Source organism: Punctularia strigosozonata, assembly GCF_000264995.1.
Source record: "Punctularia strigosozonata HHB-11173 SS5 unplaced genomic scaffold PUNSTscaffold_2, whole genome shotgun sequence".
In the NCBI taxonomy this organism is placed as follows: Eukaryota; Fungi; Basidiomycota; class Agaricomycetes; order Corticiales; family Punctulariaceae; genus Punctularia; species Punctularia strigosozonata.
Genome location: NW_006767434.1, coordinates 1090431 through 1104542, shown reverse-complemented (window position 1 = coordinate 1104542; position 14112 = coordinate 1090431). Strand labels below are relative to the sequence as shown.

General features: G+C 53.7%; 3 protein-coding genes across 3 annotated transcripts; 1 reads left to right on the top strand and 2 right to left on the bottom strand.

Annotated features, from left to right (window-relative positions):
- Positions 1–2588: 2588 nt before the first annotated feature.
- Positions 2589–5968, bottom strand: PUNSTDRAFT_60822 (uncharacterized protein; the record flags this gene model as incomplete). Its single annotated transcript, XM_007379949.1, has 10 exons — positions 2589–3314; positions 3368–3728; positions 3784–3919; positions 3982–4158; positions 4208–4602; positions 4652–4812; positions 4863–5019; positions 5068–5261; positions 5299–5694; positions 5756–5968. Coding segments are annotated over 10 exons (2916 nt in total), but the record flags the coding sequence as incomplete, so codon positions are not given.
- Positions 5969–7863: 1895 nt separating this feature from the next.
- Positions 7864–8685, bottom strand: PUNSTDRAFT_130702 (uncharacterized protein; the record flags this gene model as incomplete). Its single annotated transcript, XM_007379948.1, has 4 exons — positions 7864–7990; positions 8062–8491; positions 8549–8612; positions 8659–8685. The coding sequence occupies 4 exons, from the start codon at positions 8683–8685 to the stop codon at positions 7864–7866; spliced, it is 648 nt and encodes a 215-aa protein (XP_007380010.1).
- Positions 8686–9868: 1183 nt separating this feature from the next.
- Positions 9869–12899, top strand: PUNSTDRAFT_130701 (uncharacterized protein; the record flags this gene model as incomplete). Its single annotated transcript, XM_007379947.1, has 9 exons — positions 9869–10099; positions 10152–10382; positions 10447–10604; positions 10656–10787; positions 10839–10945; positions 10995–12250; positions 12305–12714; positions 12769–12819; positions 12872–12899. 9 exons carry the CDS (start codon positions 9869–9871, stop codon positions 12897–12899), a joined length of 2604 nt encoding a protein of 867 aa, XP_007380009.1.
- Between the last annotated feature and the right edge of the window lie 1213 nt (positions 12900–14112).

The following is a 14112-nucleotide window of genomic DNA, read 5'->3' as shown; positions in this document are numbered from 1 at the left end:
CCACCTTAATGTATGACAGTGTCGCTCCCGGCGCATCGACTGTGAGTGCTGTCATTCCGTCATATGTCATACTTACCTAGGCCAGATGCAACGCGGTTACTCACCACCTTATGTATGACAGATGTCCGTGACGGCACACCGCCCGCGCATAGAATAATCATTCGGTGAGCGCCGTCGTTCCGTCAAATGTCATACCGATCCGGACCAGATGCGACGCGGTTACTCACCACCTTATGTATGACAGATGTTCGTGACGGTGCACCGCCCGCGCATAGAATATTCATGCGGTGAGCGCCGTCGTTCCGTCAATTGTCATACCGACCCGGACCAGACGCGACACCGTTACTCACCACCTTATGTATGACAGATGTTCGTGACGGCGCACCGCCCGCGCATAGAATATTCATTCGGTGAGCGCCGTCGTTCCGTCAAATGTCATACATACCGACCCGGACCAGACGCGACACGGTCACTCACCACCTTATGTATGACAGGCATCAATCCCGGCTTGAGGGAGTGGTATGGATTTGACGAGGATATTCATCATATTTATGTGATATTCATTGTAGCACGATCACGCGTGCTGCCTTATGTATGACAGGCATTGCCGCCGGGAGAGGTTCGGCTCTCTCATGCGAGTACTTGATATCGTCACATGGCTCGATAAAACCGCACGATGGCGATGTGTGTGGTGAGCTGGTTCTTAAATCATGGGGCACTGGCTCTGTGAGGCCATGGTGGATCCTAATGGCTGAACGGTATGCGCGCGAGATTGCGCATGGGACGCGACGGGCGCAACGCGACGCGACGCGTTCATCGTGATCACCCTTCCCGGTTGAAGGTCACGAGGCCCGCTCTGCAAAACGGGCCGCGCACGGGCATGAGCTCCCCAGCATGCTGCAGCATGCACGCAGCGCGCGCGTGGCCCTTAGGGTAATCGCTGGCATTCTCCGCGAGCATCCTTAGAAGCTGAGCGGTGCGCGCGCTGCGTGTTGCCTGCCTGTGTCGCCTCAAGAGCGATGGTCCTTGCCCATCAACAGCTTCCACAACGCCGACATGCCCAGCCGCTCGTCATTTCCAACCACGGCAACAGACGTAACCCCCTGGCGACATCGAACATCGAGCAGTGCATCCAATTGAGGAATACTGAGATTTTTGTGACTCGCGACATTCGGTGAGTGCAGCACATTATTATATCTTGTCATACATACGCTGAAAGTTTGCCTCAGCGTGTTTCATCAACACCTGCGGTCAACAGAACAACAATACCAAATACATGGGCGTACAACAGCACGTGTCGACAAATCCGCTCACAACTTGGCAGCCTACGCTCATGTCTGGTGGAGCCTACTCTATTCCACCCGGGCTGCTGTTGCTTCTAGGGAGGTGAGGCTATCCTTATTATTCTTATAGGTTGCGCTGCGACGACACTTAGTTGTAGGGCACCAATTATTCAACCAAACCAACGGACTGGCGCAGATTCAGGTGTGCCCACAATGTTCTAACTGCCACGCTTGCGCCAGTCTTTCATGCTGTACACTGCAGCTCTGCCTGGCTTTGGCCGCCAGCCCCGCGCCCTCTGCCAAGAGCAACACCGAGCGGTGCCATCACAGGCACGCTTCATCGTACGTCTCTTATTTTCTCATACGAACCGTCACGCAATGCCTACTTTCTAACAGCTGCTAGGTGTTCTATACAGGTGGATCTCCGACATCGAAGCACTGAGCTCAAGGAGGGGTGCGAAGTTGAACGCTCATGTACCGTGGGCGCTGAGTGGCCAGCTCGTTCAGACTCACAAGCTTCGACAGGCCCTTTCCTCCAACGGCGCTCACTGCAAGGATCCATGGGCCCGTGCCCCCTCCAGCCTTCATCGCGGTCTGCGAGACTCACCCCGTCGTCCGAGGCATCGCCCTCAATACAACACCCTTGCATCGCTCGACGTCCCGCGAACCTCCGTCGCCATCAGCACGACGCACCCCGCCCAGCATCCCCCTGAAGCATGTGCGGCCTGCAACACGACTCGCCGCGTCGCTCGGTGTCCCTTCCAGTCTGCGTCGCCACCAACACGGCTGGTTGCGCTGCTCAGTGTTGTTTCCAACCTCCGTCACCATCGACCCGACTCGTCGCATCGCCCGGCGTCCGCTTGAAGCGCCGCCAGTACGACTCGTCGCATCGTCTGACATCCTCTCCCGCTTCGTCATCTTACTCCAGACTCGTGATCGTTAGGCTTTGGTAGAGGTGTACTTCATCCATGCATATTGATGATGATACGATGGTGCCACAAAATCTGAATGCAGTACGGTACATGGAGAGCAGCAGGCCCTCAGCGCGTTGGCTAGTCGAACGAGCTCACGCCTCGAGGGATTCTCCATCGCACTCCTCATCAGACCCCAGTGAACCTTCATCGTTTCCTAAGCCATGGCCATATTGAGGATCATGCGAGCGAGCAAGACAAAAAACCAAAATCGGAATGCGCACCGCCGTTTTTATCCTGGCTTCTCCTCTCAGCTCATTCTTGAGCGCGCTTGCGCTTCTTCACAAAAACTTTTGCAGATCAGTAAGAAGCTCCAGGTGTACAAAAGATACGGTCACTTACCTATCATGGCGGCATCCATTTCGCGCGGGTCAGTGATTATAAGAGGCTCGAGCTTCATGATCCAATCTTGACCTAATCCGTGGACTTTCAGTGGTGGGAGCCATAACTTCGCAAAGACCTTAGCAAGGTCTCGGAGAATGCTTGCTTGACGGGACGCGTATGCGAGTAGGCCATGAGCTAATCGAGGGTTGCTCTTGACTTTTGAATCACCGCTCTGGTCGCGGCGTTGTCCCTGAGTCTCCCACCAATCGGCTTTCGCAAGAAGGTAAGTCAAGACACGCCGCATTTCCTCTACCAGAAGGCAGATCTCCTCCTCGTGCCTTCGCGTCCTGGCGCGCTGGCGTGCCCACTCGCTCCGCATCTGCAAATCCATTGCTCGGCTGTCGGCCACCTCGGTCACCTCAAAATCGGTGTGGTCGGTAGAGTAGTCGGTTATCAATACGGTCCAAATCCAAGATGGCGTCCGGTGAGTCTCCGAGGGCTGCTCTTCAGAGTATGCGCTGTTGTCATGACGACGTGGGCCACGAAGATCCTCGCGGCGTAATTCCCGGAAGCGTAGAGACCAGGGGCCGCGTGGGTCTAGGGATCGCATCGCGGTATACGCCGACCCATACGTGTCGAATGCGCGATTGAGCTTTGCGGCTACCGTATCCATGAGGGACCGGGACCTCGTTCCCTCCCGTTGACCTATGCCGGATTTATGAGTTCTCGGGCACGACTGCATAAAATTAGCAACTTACTACCGGCGGTATGCTTCATTTTCTGTCGTACCGACGCCACAAGGCGCTGAAAGCGCCGCACATTGACTAAGCTATCCTTCAACAAGGCCTCGGCGTAGCGCTTCTCGGTGTCGACAATCCCCGGAAGGCATCCTTTGCTACGCAGCGTGGCCTTGAGGTCCGAAGGAAGTAGGATCGGGAGATTTTCGGCGTTAATTGTGTCACCCGAGCCAAGGTCGTCTTCTCCCAGTTGAGACATGCGCTCCTCTATACAACCGGGCATGTAGATATTCTGGATTCGGTAAAATTCGAAGACCCGGCGGCGAAATGCCGCGCGCCGCTCCTGCAATGTGGCTTTTGCGGCTTCGGTAGCATGGGCCTTGGTATCCGCTGCGTGCTGGCGGAGTTTGCGACTAACGTTTCAGGTCAGGACAGTTGTGATCGCGTCGGAACATATCAAGACCTCACCGCTGATCAAGGAGGCAGAAGGTTTGATGGACGAACATGTTCCCGGATGTCGCATGTAGTGCCGTTGCGTCGGGTTGGCCTGCCTCCGCTGCATCCTCCTTAGCGAGTTCGCCACGCAATTTGTTGACATTGATGGCTGAATTGTCGACATAGGTTAGTGCACATGTGCCACGGACGGAGAGTCAAACAAGACGTTACCTTCCTCGATCTCCTCGTAAGGATTTGGCTGTTTAGGATCTTGCTCCCACCGCCGTATCATCAACTCCCAGTCCTGAATAGTCTCTTTCGAGAAACGTTCCGTAAATTCGTGAAGAACTTCTTGATGTGTCCGCATCTCATCTTGGGTATTGGTGAGCGACCGATAGAACCAGTCTCCTAGCGGCAAGGAATGAGCAGCGGAATGAGAACAAAGTAACCTGCATACCGAATCCTATAATCTTGCGGAAGTTCCAGAACGTCCAGTGGTCGTTCAGTGTGTGGTGTCGAGCTGACGGGCCCATATCGCGAGTCATTGTTGCGACTCCGCCGATGTGTGCCCATTCTTGCTCCACGGTCTCGGCATGGGTCAGTCCAACGTCCTCGTGCAGGAGAAAATAGAATTCGGTTTGACATTTGAGTTTATGTCCGTTAATATGGAAATTCGGTATAAAGAATCGTATTGCAATGACGGCAAGTGCTGCGTAGGACGCAGGAAGCTTCGACTGTCGGCGGCGAAGGTTCTGCTTCCATTGGCATGCGATGTCGTAGCTCGCAATGACAGGAAGCATCGCCCCGACCAGAAGAAGGCTGGACCAAAAAATCCAGTCCATCGTGACATATCTGCAACGAGTCAGCCTTCGACATGCAGGCGGAATTATTGAATACGTACTTCTCACCGCGTTGGAGATCTGCGACGCCGTTCGGCACCATCAACGCGTGTCTGGCGCATTTGACAGCAGCAACGCCTGAAACAGACATGACGTCGCTTGATGCCTTCTTACTATTCACCGCTTTGATGGCGTGGAATGTGGAGTCGCATGGATCGATTTTCTGCACCCCAAAGTTAGCGCACAGTTCGAACGGCAACCTTCGCTGCTCACCTCGGGCTCCTCAACATACCGTTTGAGGTGCGCCTGATATTCCGCTTCATCGACAAAATATCCCGTACCGCCCCCAAGCTCGGGATCATCGATCTTCCTGTCTCTATTCTTCATCTTGAAGCAGGCATCCAGTGCGAGAAATAATGCGTATAGCCATCTGTAGAAGGATTAACAACGCAGACTAGCCTTCAGCATCGCAACGCACTTGATCTCCGGCGGAGCGCTTTCCCATCCCTTCGGCAAATTCCAATCTGGTTGCGGGCACGCCGGGCAGGGAAGCGCAAGGCCGCCTCGCTGGGTGCCGCTGATACCAGAGGGATCGTGCCCGCGGCCCATTCGCTTTGCTTGCATCAGGTGAGCGTATTGCCGTGCGGCGAGAGCCGCCTCGTGATACCGATACTGTAGCCATGAATCATAAATAAGTGGTGTAGACAACACGTGCTTGAGAAATACTGATGATTCGTTGTTGGAGACCTGCGTTGTCGGTTCTGTGGATAACCGCGAGGTAATAATCATGAAGTGATATCTTGCCTTGAAGTGTGAGACGATGAAAAGTGTCGAGAAATCGGAACGTGAACGCCGTCTGCGGTTGTATTACGGACGCCGGATACCACCCGATGTCGAGAAGTTGGTCCCTATGGGAGCGCGTGTCGGGCACTTTGCAGTCACAGAACAGGAGGTTGACCGAGTGGTACCCCTCGGAGTCGAAGACCACAAAGTTCGTGTGTCCTTTGACGGAGTTACAGCATGATTTGCCATCGGGGTGACCCAGCTGCACCTTCAGCCCAAGTTCTTGAAGAGAAACCGAGCGAAAACAGCTGTCTGCCCACATCTAGAGAGAAATGTGTGGCCATCAGCGAGTGCGTTTATGATGATGAATAAAAGAAAACTACCTGAAGATGATGTAGTGGAAGCCATTGGTGAGCACCCAGAATGCAGCCCTTGCAAAGCACCCGACCTCCGCAACAGTCTTGGCAGCGATACACGCCCATAGACGCTGGGTCACAACATCCAATACATGGCACTGGGCGAGGAGTCGGGAGAGCTTCATGTGCGAGTATGTTGTCAAGGTATTCGTCGCGGTGCGGAATCCATCGATTCATGCGGTCCTATATCACGAAGATCTCGTTGATGCTAGGTGACGCATAGATCGGACGTAGTCGACTCACTCCGATTGTCGTCGACTCTGCTTGCGTGCCCTTGCGCGCCTTCTTGCGTGCTTGAGATGCATCTGCATCGTCGCCAGGTTGCCCAAGGCCCTCAGATGCTAGATTGCTCTCATCGGAATGCTGTGCCGCTGGGGTCTCCATGCATGTCGACGGCATGTTGGTTGCGGATGCACTGAGTCGGCCATTCTTCTTGGATTTCAAGATCACCGACCTCGCACGAGCTGGGATTGGAGATTGTGACTCTGAAGCAGACGTGAATGTCGGCAGTTTCTTCCGTTTAGACATATCAGACCAGCAGCGATAGCAAGGTGCAGGCTGGACGATAGCGGAAGTTTGGCAGAGGACGGCACTCCAATGCCGCAGTCGGCAATGAGAGGCCGAAGTCGGCACTGAGAGGCCGAAGTCGGCAATGAGAGGCCGAAGTCGGCATGCTGATGCCGCTGCAGTACCGAAATGCGGCACTGTCTGCCGTCACGATTCGGACACGAAGTTGAGCACACATCTTGCTTCATGTTGTGCAAGGTGATATATGTTCATGCCATGAATGTAAACATCAGGAGCTAGTCATTTCACAGTCATCTATGGAGTTCCGTAATCTCCAGTGCATACACAAAGTATTCAGACTTCTGTTGGAATCGCGCGCGGGGAGGTAAGAAGCTGTATTGCATGAGAGGATGCAGCTCACATCGTCAACTACAATCATCACGGCTCCTGAAGTTCAAGATATCTCATACACACTGAGTAAGAATCCATTATATCTCCAACGATGAGTCTCTAGATACAATTTTGCGTACTTCAATTGCGATGTTACTGACTGATAGAGCCGTCTCAAATGTCTGTTCCACAATCTGGCGGATGTGCAAGCCTTGCGCCTAAATAGCCCGTCTTCCAAGCAAACTTAAGAGGTAGCATGATACGCTGTAGTGTATTAAGTATGTAGAGAGTCATGCAGTACGCGTGAGTCCACCGTGAATGAGATATGGAATGGAGCAGGGCATCGGCGTATACGGCTGAGCAGGGATGATGGAGTTATTCCACAGGAAACGATAATGAGCGCAACAGATACATACTTCACTAAGTAAGCTGATACACTTTAGATTATAGAAGGGGAGCTCATGGAGTGCCTGCGCCGGGAATTCTCCCAAAACCGCTACGATGTTGCAGATCTGTGGAGCCGTCTTGAACGTCAACTCCCCTGCCTGGCTGACGTGCAAGCCTCACGTCTCAATAACCTGTCTTCCCATCATATTGAGTAGGCGGCAGAATAAACTATAGCGTGCTGGGTATGTAGGGAATCATGCAGTACATGAATCCACATGAGATCTGCAACAGAGCGGGGCAATGTCGTATACGGCCGAGTAGGGATGGCTGAGCTATTCCGCAGGAAACAAGAGTGAGCCGGACGGATACATACTTCACGAAGCACACTGATACACTTAGACTATAGGAAGGGGAGCCCATGGAGTGCCTGCGCCGGGAATGCTCCTAAAGCTGCTACGATGTTGTGGACTGTGGACCAGCCCCGAATATCTGCTCCCCGGCCTGCCGGATGTGAGCCTTGTGTCCTGATGTTCCATTCTCTCGCAAATCCAGAGGCGGCTGAATAAGGTATATTGTGCTACATACGTAGGTCGTTATGTAGTACATGTCAGACCACAGCAAGATATACTACAAGGCAAGGTAAGGCGGGCTGTATTCGACTGAGTGGGCTGATGGAGAGATTTTCGACAAGAGACGATGGCAAACCGGGCTGAAACGCGCTTCGAGTGATCTACAAATACATATAGTGTCGCAAGAAGACGGGTCCGCGGAATGTTGGCATCACGCAACGCTTAGAAAACCACCGCGACATCGCCAGCTTGCAACGCAGCCTCAAAAGCTTGCTCTGCAGACTGGCGAGATGGGTGGCGGCGGTAAATCGAACCGCTGACATGCAGGACAAGAGGGGAAACGGTCTCCCTAAAGAAACAGTTAATTGTGCACGCATTCAGGGACTAAGTTCTTACCAGGTATGGAAGACCCCAACTGACTTCCCGCGGACCACTGCGTACCAAGGGCCATTCGTGATCGGAGCGATGGCGACAGAGCGGCCGGGCCTGCATGGCTCGGGGCTGGGCGGAATGGGCTCGCAATACTCGCTAGAGTACGCATAACGTCCCGTCAATATCGCAGAGTCGTGAGCGGATGCATGGAGAAAGCGCGCGTTCGGGAGGATTGGAACGACGGTGGGACCAGAGGTCTGCACAGCGATGGTGGATCCCCGCAAAGGACTCAGGCCGGCCGAACCGCTGTTACCGTGCGCAAAGGCGAAGGTCGGGCGACCGGAAGCAGAGCCGGCATCCGAGGGGGGCGGAGTCGGGGGGCGACTGGCTGTGGCGAGGGATGCGCCGTCATCGTTGTCGGCGTTGTCAACGACGTTGCCATTGCGGTCGTTGAGGTCGTTGAGGTCGTTGCCGTGGCCTGTTGGTTTGATGAGTTGTCGATAGCATGCGATGCGTACAACAGCATATGACTTACGGAGCTGCAGCCTATCAACCAGGGCGCTGATCTGGGCGAGAATGTTGTCACACTCCTCTGGAGTCTGTTGAGAGTGTCAGCCGGATATATTAAGCCAAGGATGGGCGTACGATAGCGGCGATGGTCTGCTTAACCATTGAGAGTGAAAGCGAGGGGAAAGCTAGTGGGTTGAAGTCGAGACTGGGGATACGCACCCTAGTTGCCAGCCTTTATCCCGATTCTCAATGGCAAGATTTGGTGATATCTGTCACGGCGCGAAATGTGCCTGCATAACACCCGGGCGCTGAATTCAATCTTGAAGTGCCTTGCAAGTTGACGCGAAGGTCTTCTTTGGTGATGTCATGCGCGCTCTGTGCCACAAGGTGGCCACGGATTTAGCAACGAGGAGATAACCAGGGGATTAAGTGATCGTCACCGGCGGTATACGAGAGGGTGGTGCTGGACAAGGTTGCGGGGTGACACGCGGAGTGCTTCTGGCCCCGATTTGTCAGTACAGGTGCCGCGCAACCAAACATGTCATTCAACATCCCACAAGAAGATGGAAGTAGCCCGCTATAAGTTGAGCTTCAAACAACACGAGGCCAAAGCGTCGATTATGATTCATTGTGCAGAGAGCGTTGGATTCTTACCTGACAAGTTGAATAGAGTGGGGATGCACAAGGCTGCGCTGTTATTTCTCTTAATGAGCTCGGAGACTATACAAATACCATGTATGAGCATCCAGCACCATGAGGGAGACAGATGCGCTGAGAGATACGTGCAGACAAATCAAGCCGTGATCAGCGGAGGTGTGTGGCAGAAAAGTAGTGAAACGGACCATGGCCATGGCAAGAGCACATCCCAGGCGGACCTGCGTTTCTCGTCAGAAAGAGAGGCCAAGGCAATGGAACAAAGTCCGATTACCTTGAGATCCTCGCACCATTCCGCAATACGTGAAAGGTTCGAGCCTGTTCCAGACGAACCTCTCATTAGGAAGTGCGCTGCAATTTCCCTCAATGAGCTCTACTCACTGAAATTCTTCTACGACCCTTTGGTGCCACGAGGAGGGGTGGTGCAGCGTGCCACGATGCTGATCTGTGCAGATGATTTGGGCGGACGTCGGCGGAGAATGACCATCAGTGAGTGCTGGGCTGAACAACGGGTCGGATATTGATTTGCTGTTGTAGTCGGAAATGTGGCCAAGCAACGTGCAACGGATCGGCCATGCCCTGTATATCAATGGCGCTGGAGGCATTTGTCGCGTTCAGTCATACGCCCTCAATTTTTCATCTAACTTGCCTTATCATCCTTGAAAACTTGTACTCGCTTGTGCTCTTGATCATGACTCGATGCAGTGTATTCTCCGAGGAGGAGAATGAGTGGATGGAGAAGTATCTACGCGAGTGGGGGACCACCAAGTCGAAGATTAACTTCATGTTGAAGATCTCGCCTCTGTTCTTCAAAGACTTCCCTATTGATCCGACGCCAGAGGAGATAGCGAGTTGTGGAGGAGATGTCGCGCAGGCGAGGGTGCATGAGGATGTTGTGCAGCGCTATAAGGAACGCAAGGCGGTGAGTAGTAAAGCGCTTCAGAGTACGCATTGACGCTGATGCGGACCTACAGCAAATCAAGACCTGGTTCGCTAACCACAGCCGCGAGCGCGGTACTGGTCCTGACATTCCTGGCATCAAGCGTCCCGTACGATCTCGTGTGCTCTCTCTCGAGACCAAGCCCAGGAAGCCTCAGGAGTATCAAGCCTGGCAACGCCTGTACTATCACAACGAAGATGTGCAAGCGGAATACAAGGCCGCCTGGGCGCAGGCAATGAAAGAGGGCTGGACGTCCGATCAACAGGTACGTGCGCCGTTTTGCGACACTACACGCTCGCTTATGCTGTGTATTTGAGGTCAAATTTCAGTCGCAATTTGCCCAGCAGCATCTCGACGCTGCCGATCCAGAGATGCTTCAAGCCGTCCAGGACTATTGCAAAGAGGGTTATCTCCAGAGGGACGATTTAGTCCTTCCGGTTGGCGTCCAGGACACGGAGGATATGCGACGAGCATATCGCATGATGGAGTAAGCACGCATTTCTCGTCTATGATATACATGTACTCATTTTGCCCTCAGAGCTATCGATAATCTACCGCATACTATATCAGCAGCAGCAGAGAGCTGGCATCGACAGACCGGTTTACAAATCTCCATCATGGTTGGCGGACCCTTCCCGCACTCAGAAACTGCGGAAATCCAGACCATGTAGTAAGTTGCTTGCATGTTTGTATCGTTCGAACACTCAAACGACCTCAATAGCTATGGCGCCGGCAAGAATCTCCTCGGATGTGAGTTCGTCGACGTCAACTCGGACTTCAAGACGGACTGGCGAGACGTCTTCCATACCTTCTGTGAAGGTTCATACAGTAAGTATAGCATCTGCATCCGCGTGCGTAAATCTCACCACCGTCACAGCTTCGCAGGAACGCATGCGCCGCCGTGTTGTTGTTGCGGCTGATAATTCCGCAAAGCCTGGCTCAGCACCTACCGCGAGTTCTTCCGCGGTCCTCCCGCAAGCTGACGAAAACACACCGCCGATTGGATGTGCACCTCCTGCCGCCGTCGCTATGCGACCACATGATACTGCATTAAAACCAGTCAACAAGCCTGCAGACGACGCTATAATTGATCCTCAACTCCTCGGACTCATTTCGTTCTCGGATGACACTCATATCGAAGCGCCAGCATCTGTCCCGATCCAACAGCACCTCCAAGCAGCCTTGCCCCAGACGCCTCACTCGCAGCCTGCGACCACCCCCCCTCCGCCCGTTACGGTCCTCACAGCGCCTATTCCAGCTTCACCTGAGGTCGCTTCAGGCTCCGGCGATGTCGGCCTTTCAGGTGCTGCGATCGGGATGCCGGTTGTTCAAGACCCCGCAACCCCTTCGCCTACGACGCCTTCCTCGCAGCCTGCGATCACCTCCCCTCTACCCGTTACGGTCCTCACGGCGCCTCTCCCAACTGCACCTGAGGTCGCTTCAGGCTCCGGCGACGTTGATCTTGCAGGTGCTGCGAACGGGACGCCGGTTGTTCAAGACCCCGCAACCCTTTCGCCTATGGCGCCTTCCTCGCAGCCTGCTAATGCTTCTCCTTCTTCAGTCACCGCCCTCTCTGCACCTCGCCCGGCTGCACCTGAGGTCGTCGCAGGATCTGTCGGCATCGGTCCTGCAGGCGCTGCAGTCGGAACATCGACTCTTCACGATCCCGCAACCCCTTCGTCCACGACGTCTCCCTCGCAGCCTGCCAGTGCCCTCTCTTCGTCTGTCCCTGCCCCTGCTGCTGCTGAGATCGCCGCAAGCGGCCCAACCGTCGACTCTCAGGGCAATGCCGCCCGACCATCTGTGTCAGAGGATGATTCAGATCATCCCATCCTCTCGGTGACATACTCAGATCTGGACGAAGAGGAGAACGCTCTGCCTTCAGCAAGAAAAATCCAGACCCGGGCATCTTCGCGGCCAAAGAAGCTCAAAATTACAGGTGCCGAGGGATTTACTCTCGACTTCTCTCAGCCGACTGGCGACCTCGTCAAGAACATCAGCTTGTCCAAGGACCTTCCAGAATACTTCACGGCTGCAGTTGCATTTTTTGCGGAGGCCGTGACCGAGCCCGCATTCGTCAACCTGCTTCGAGCCTACATCCTGTTTGAGGCAAAGGCACGATTCCTCAGCCGGGTGAGTCCAGTACTACCCCATAACAGACTTCACTGGCACTCAATCCATGTTCAGAACAGTGTTACGAAGTCCTTAATGCGTCCGTCGATGACCACGAAGTGGATCAACAACACCAAGCGCACGACGTATATGGTCACCTGCGATGAACCTCAAAAGGACTTTTTTTCCTGGAATGCGTGGTGGATCTCGTTGCAGCCAAGCTGGCGCTGCCGCCCAAGTGCACCACTTTCACGTGCAGTTCCCCGTGGTCAGAGCACCACCTTCCCCGAAATCAAGAACGGCAAAAACGGGGTCGTCGTCGTCGTACTAACTTTGGTTTGGATTTTCCTTGGCGCCATGGCCCGCAACGAGGGCGGGGTCAACGTCAAAGTACTCGAGGCCGTTGAGGATGTCACCTGGGTCTTGACATTGGCAACCAAGACGCCCGCGACCGCGGACATCAACGAACCGCGGCGTACTCAAAAGTAGGTTTCGCGTGTTTATGCGGGGCTCTGGTCGCTCAACTACTTCTGTTACAGACGCTCCGCGAAGACAGCTGCTATCAACAACGAAAACGAAGTCCCTGCAAAGTGAGTTAACCATCGGCATGGTTCATCGTTTTGCTCATTCCACATATGCTAGGCGTACTCGCAAGTCCAAGACCGCGTGAAACTCAATCGTCCCTACACCTTCCGCACCACCTCTTTGTATCATCTTGAACTTCTTGTCGTGCCCCACCCGTCACCACCAGTCTCCGTGTTCCATTACTGCGCATTCTTTCTCAGATTAGATACCCATGAACTGTCACAGTACAAATAATCGTCGTTCTCCCATCCTTCGGTAGCTTCCTATGCCACCGTCCGTGTATCATATTGTTGTGCATTGCGTAACAAAAGGGTGAACTCATGAATCACCTGGACTTGTGCTCTGGGCAAGTAACATGACTCCACACACAAGGAATGATAGAGTCCAGCGCACGCGTCGGGATTGAACTCCGTGTTAAGGCAAAAACGTAGCAGGGTAAGATGGCGCGTCTTAACCCATTGACCATAGGTGTCTATGAAGTACAGCGTTAACGTACTGCAAATGTACACAGAGTTCCGTCAAAGTCGAATCTGTATGACAGGACGCGACAGGACACGAAGGTGGGCCATTCGGGTGGGCAGAGTGGAGGCTTATTAGGGAAGTATGTATGACACAGGCTCTGCTGCACGAGTGACGGGATATATTACAGAGGGGAATGAGTGTTTGTATGACAGGGTGTAGGATTGTGATCGAGGCGTGTATCGGTGATGTCGAAATGTGTATGACAGGACGCAAAGACGGGCCATTTGTGTGGGCAGAATCGAGGCTTGTTAGCGAGGTATGTATGATACAGGCTCTGCTGCCCAAGTCGCGAGATGTATGACAGAGAGGGTAGCAATCAGAGAGGGTAGCAAGCACCGTCATTATTCCCGAGTGTTTGTATGACAGTTTGAAGAATTATCATCAAAGCGTGTATCGGCAGTGTCGCAATGTGTATGACAGACAGGGCGGACTATCCGGGTGGGCGAAGTCGAGATTTGTTAGCGAGGTTTGTATGACACAAGCTCTGATGGGTGAATCACAAGATGTATGACAGAAGGGTGGCGAGTAGATCATAATCTGGAGCAATATGGCAGCTGTGGCGCAATCCAGTAGCGTTATCGCAATTTGTATGACTGGCCGACGCGGGTGAGGCGGGAGCGGCGGAGTACAGAAATTGTTGCCGAGGTATGTATAACAGGGGCGAGAGTGCGTGGGTCGCAACATGTATGACACGGGCGATGTATGACAGAAGGGCGGCGAGTAAATTACAATCTGGAGCGATATGGCAGCTGTGGCGCAATCCAGTAGCATTATCG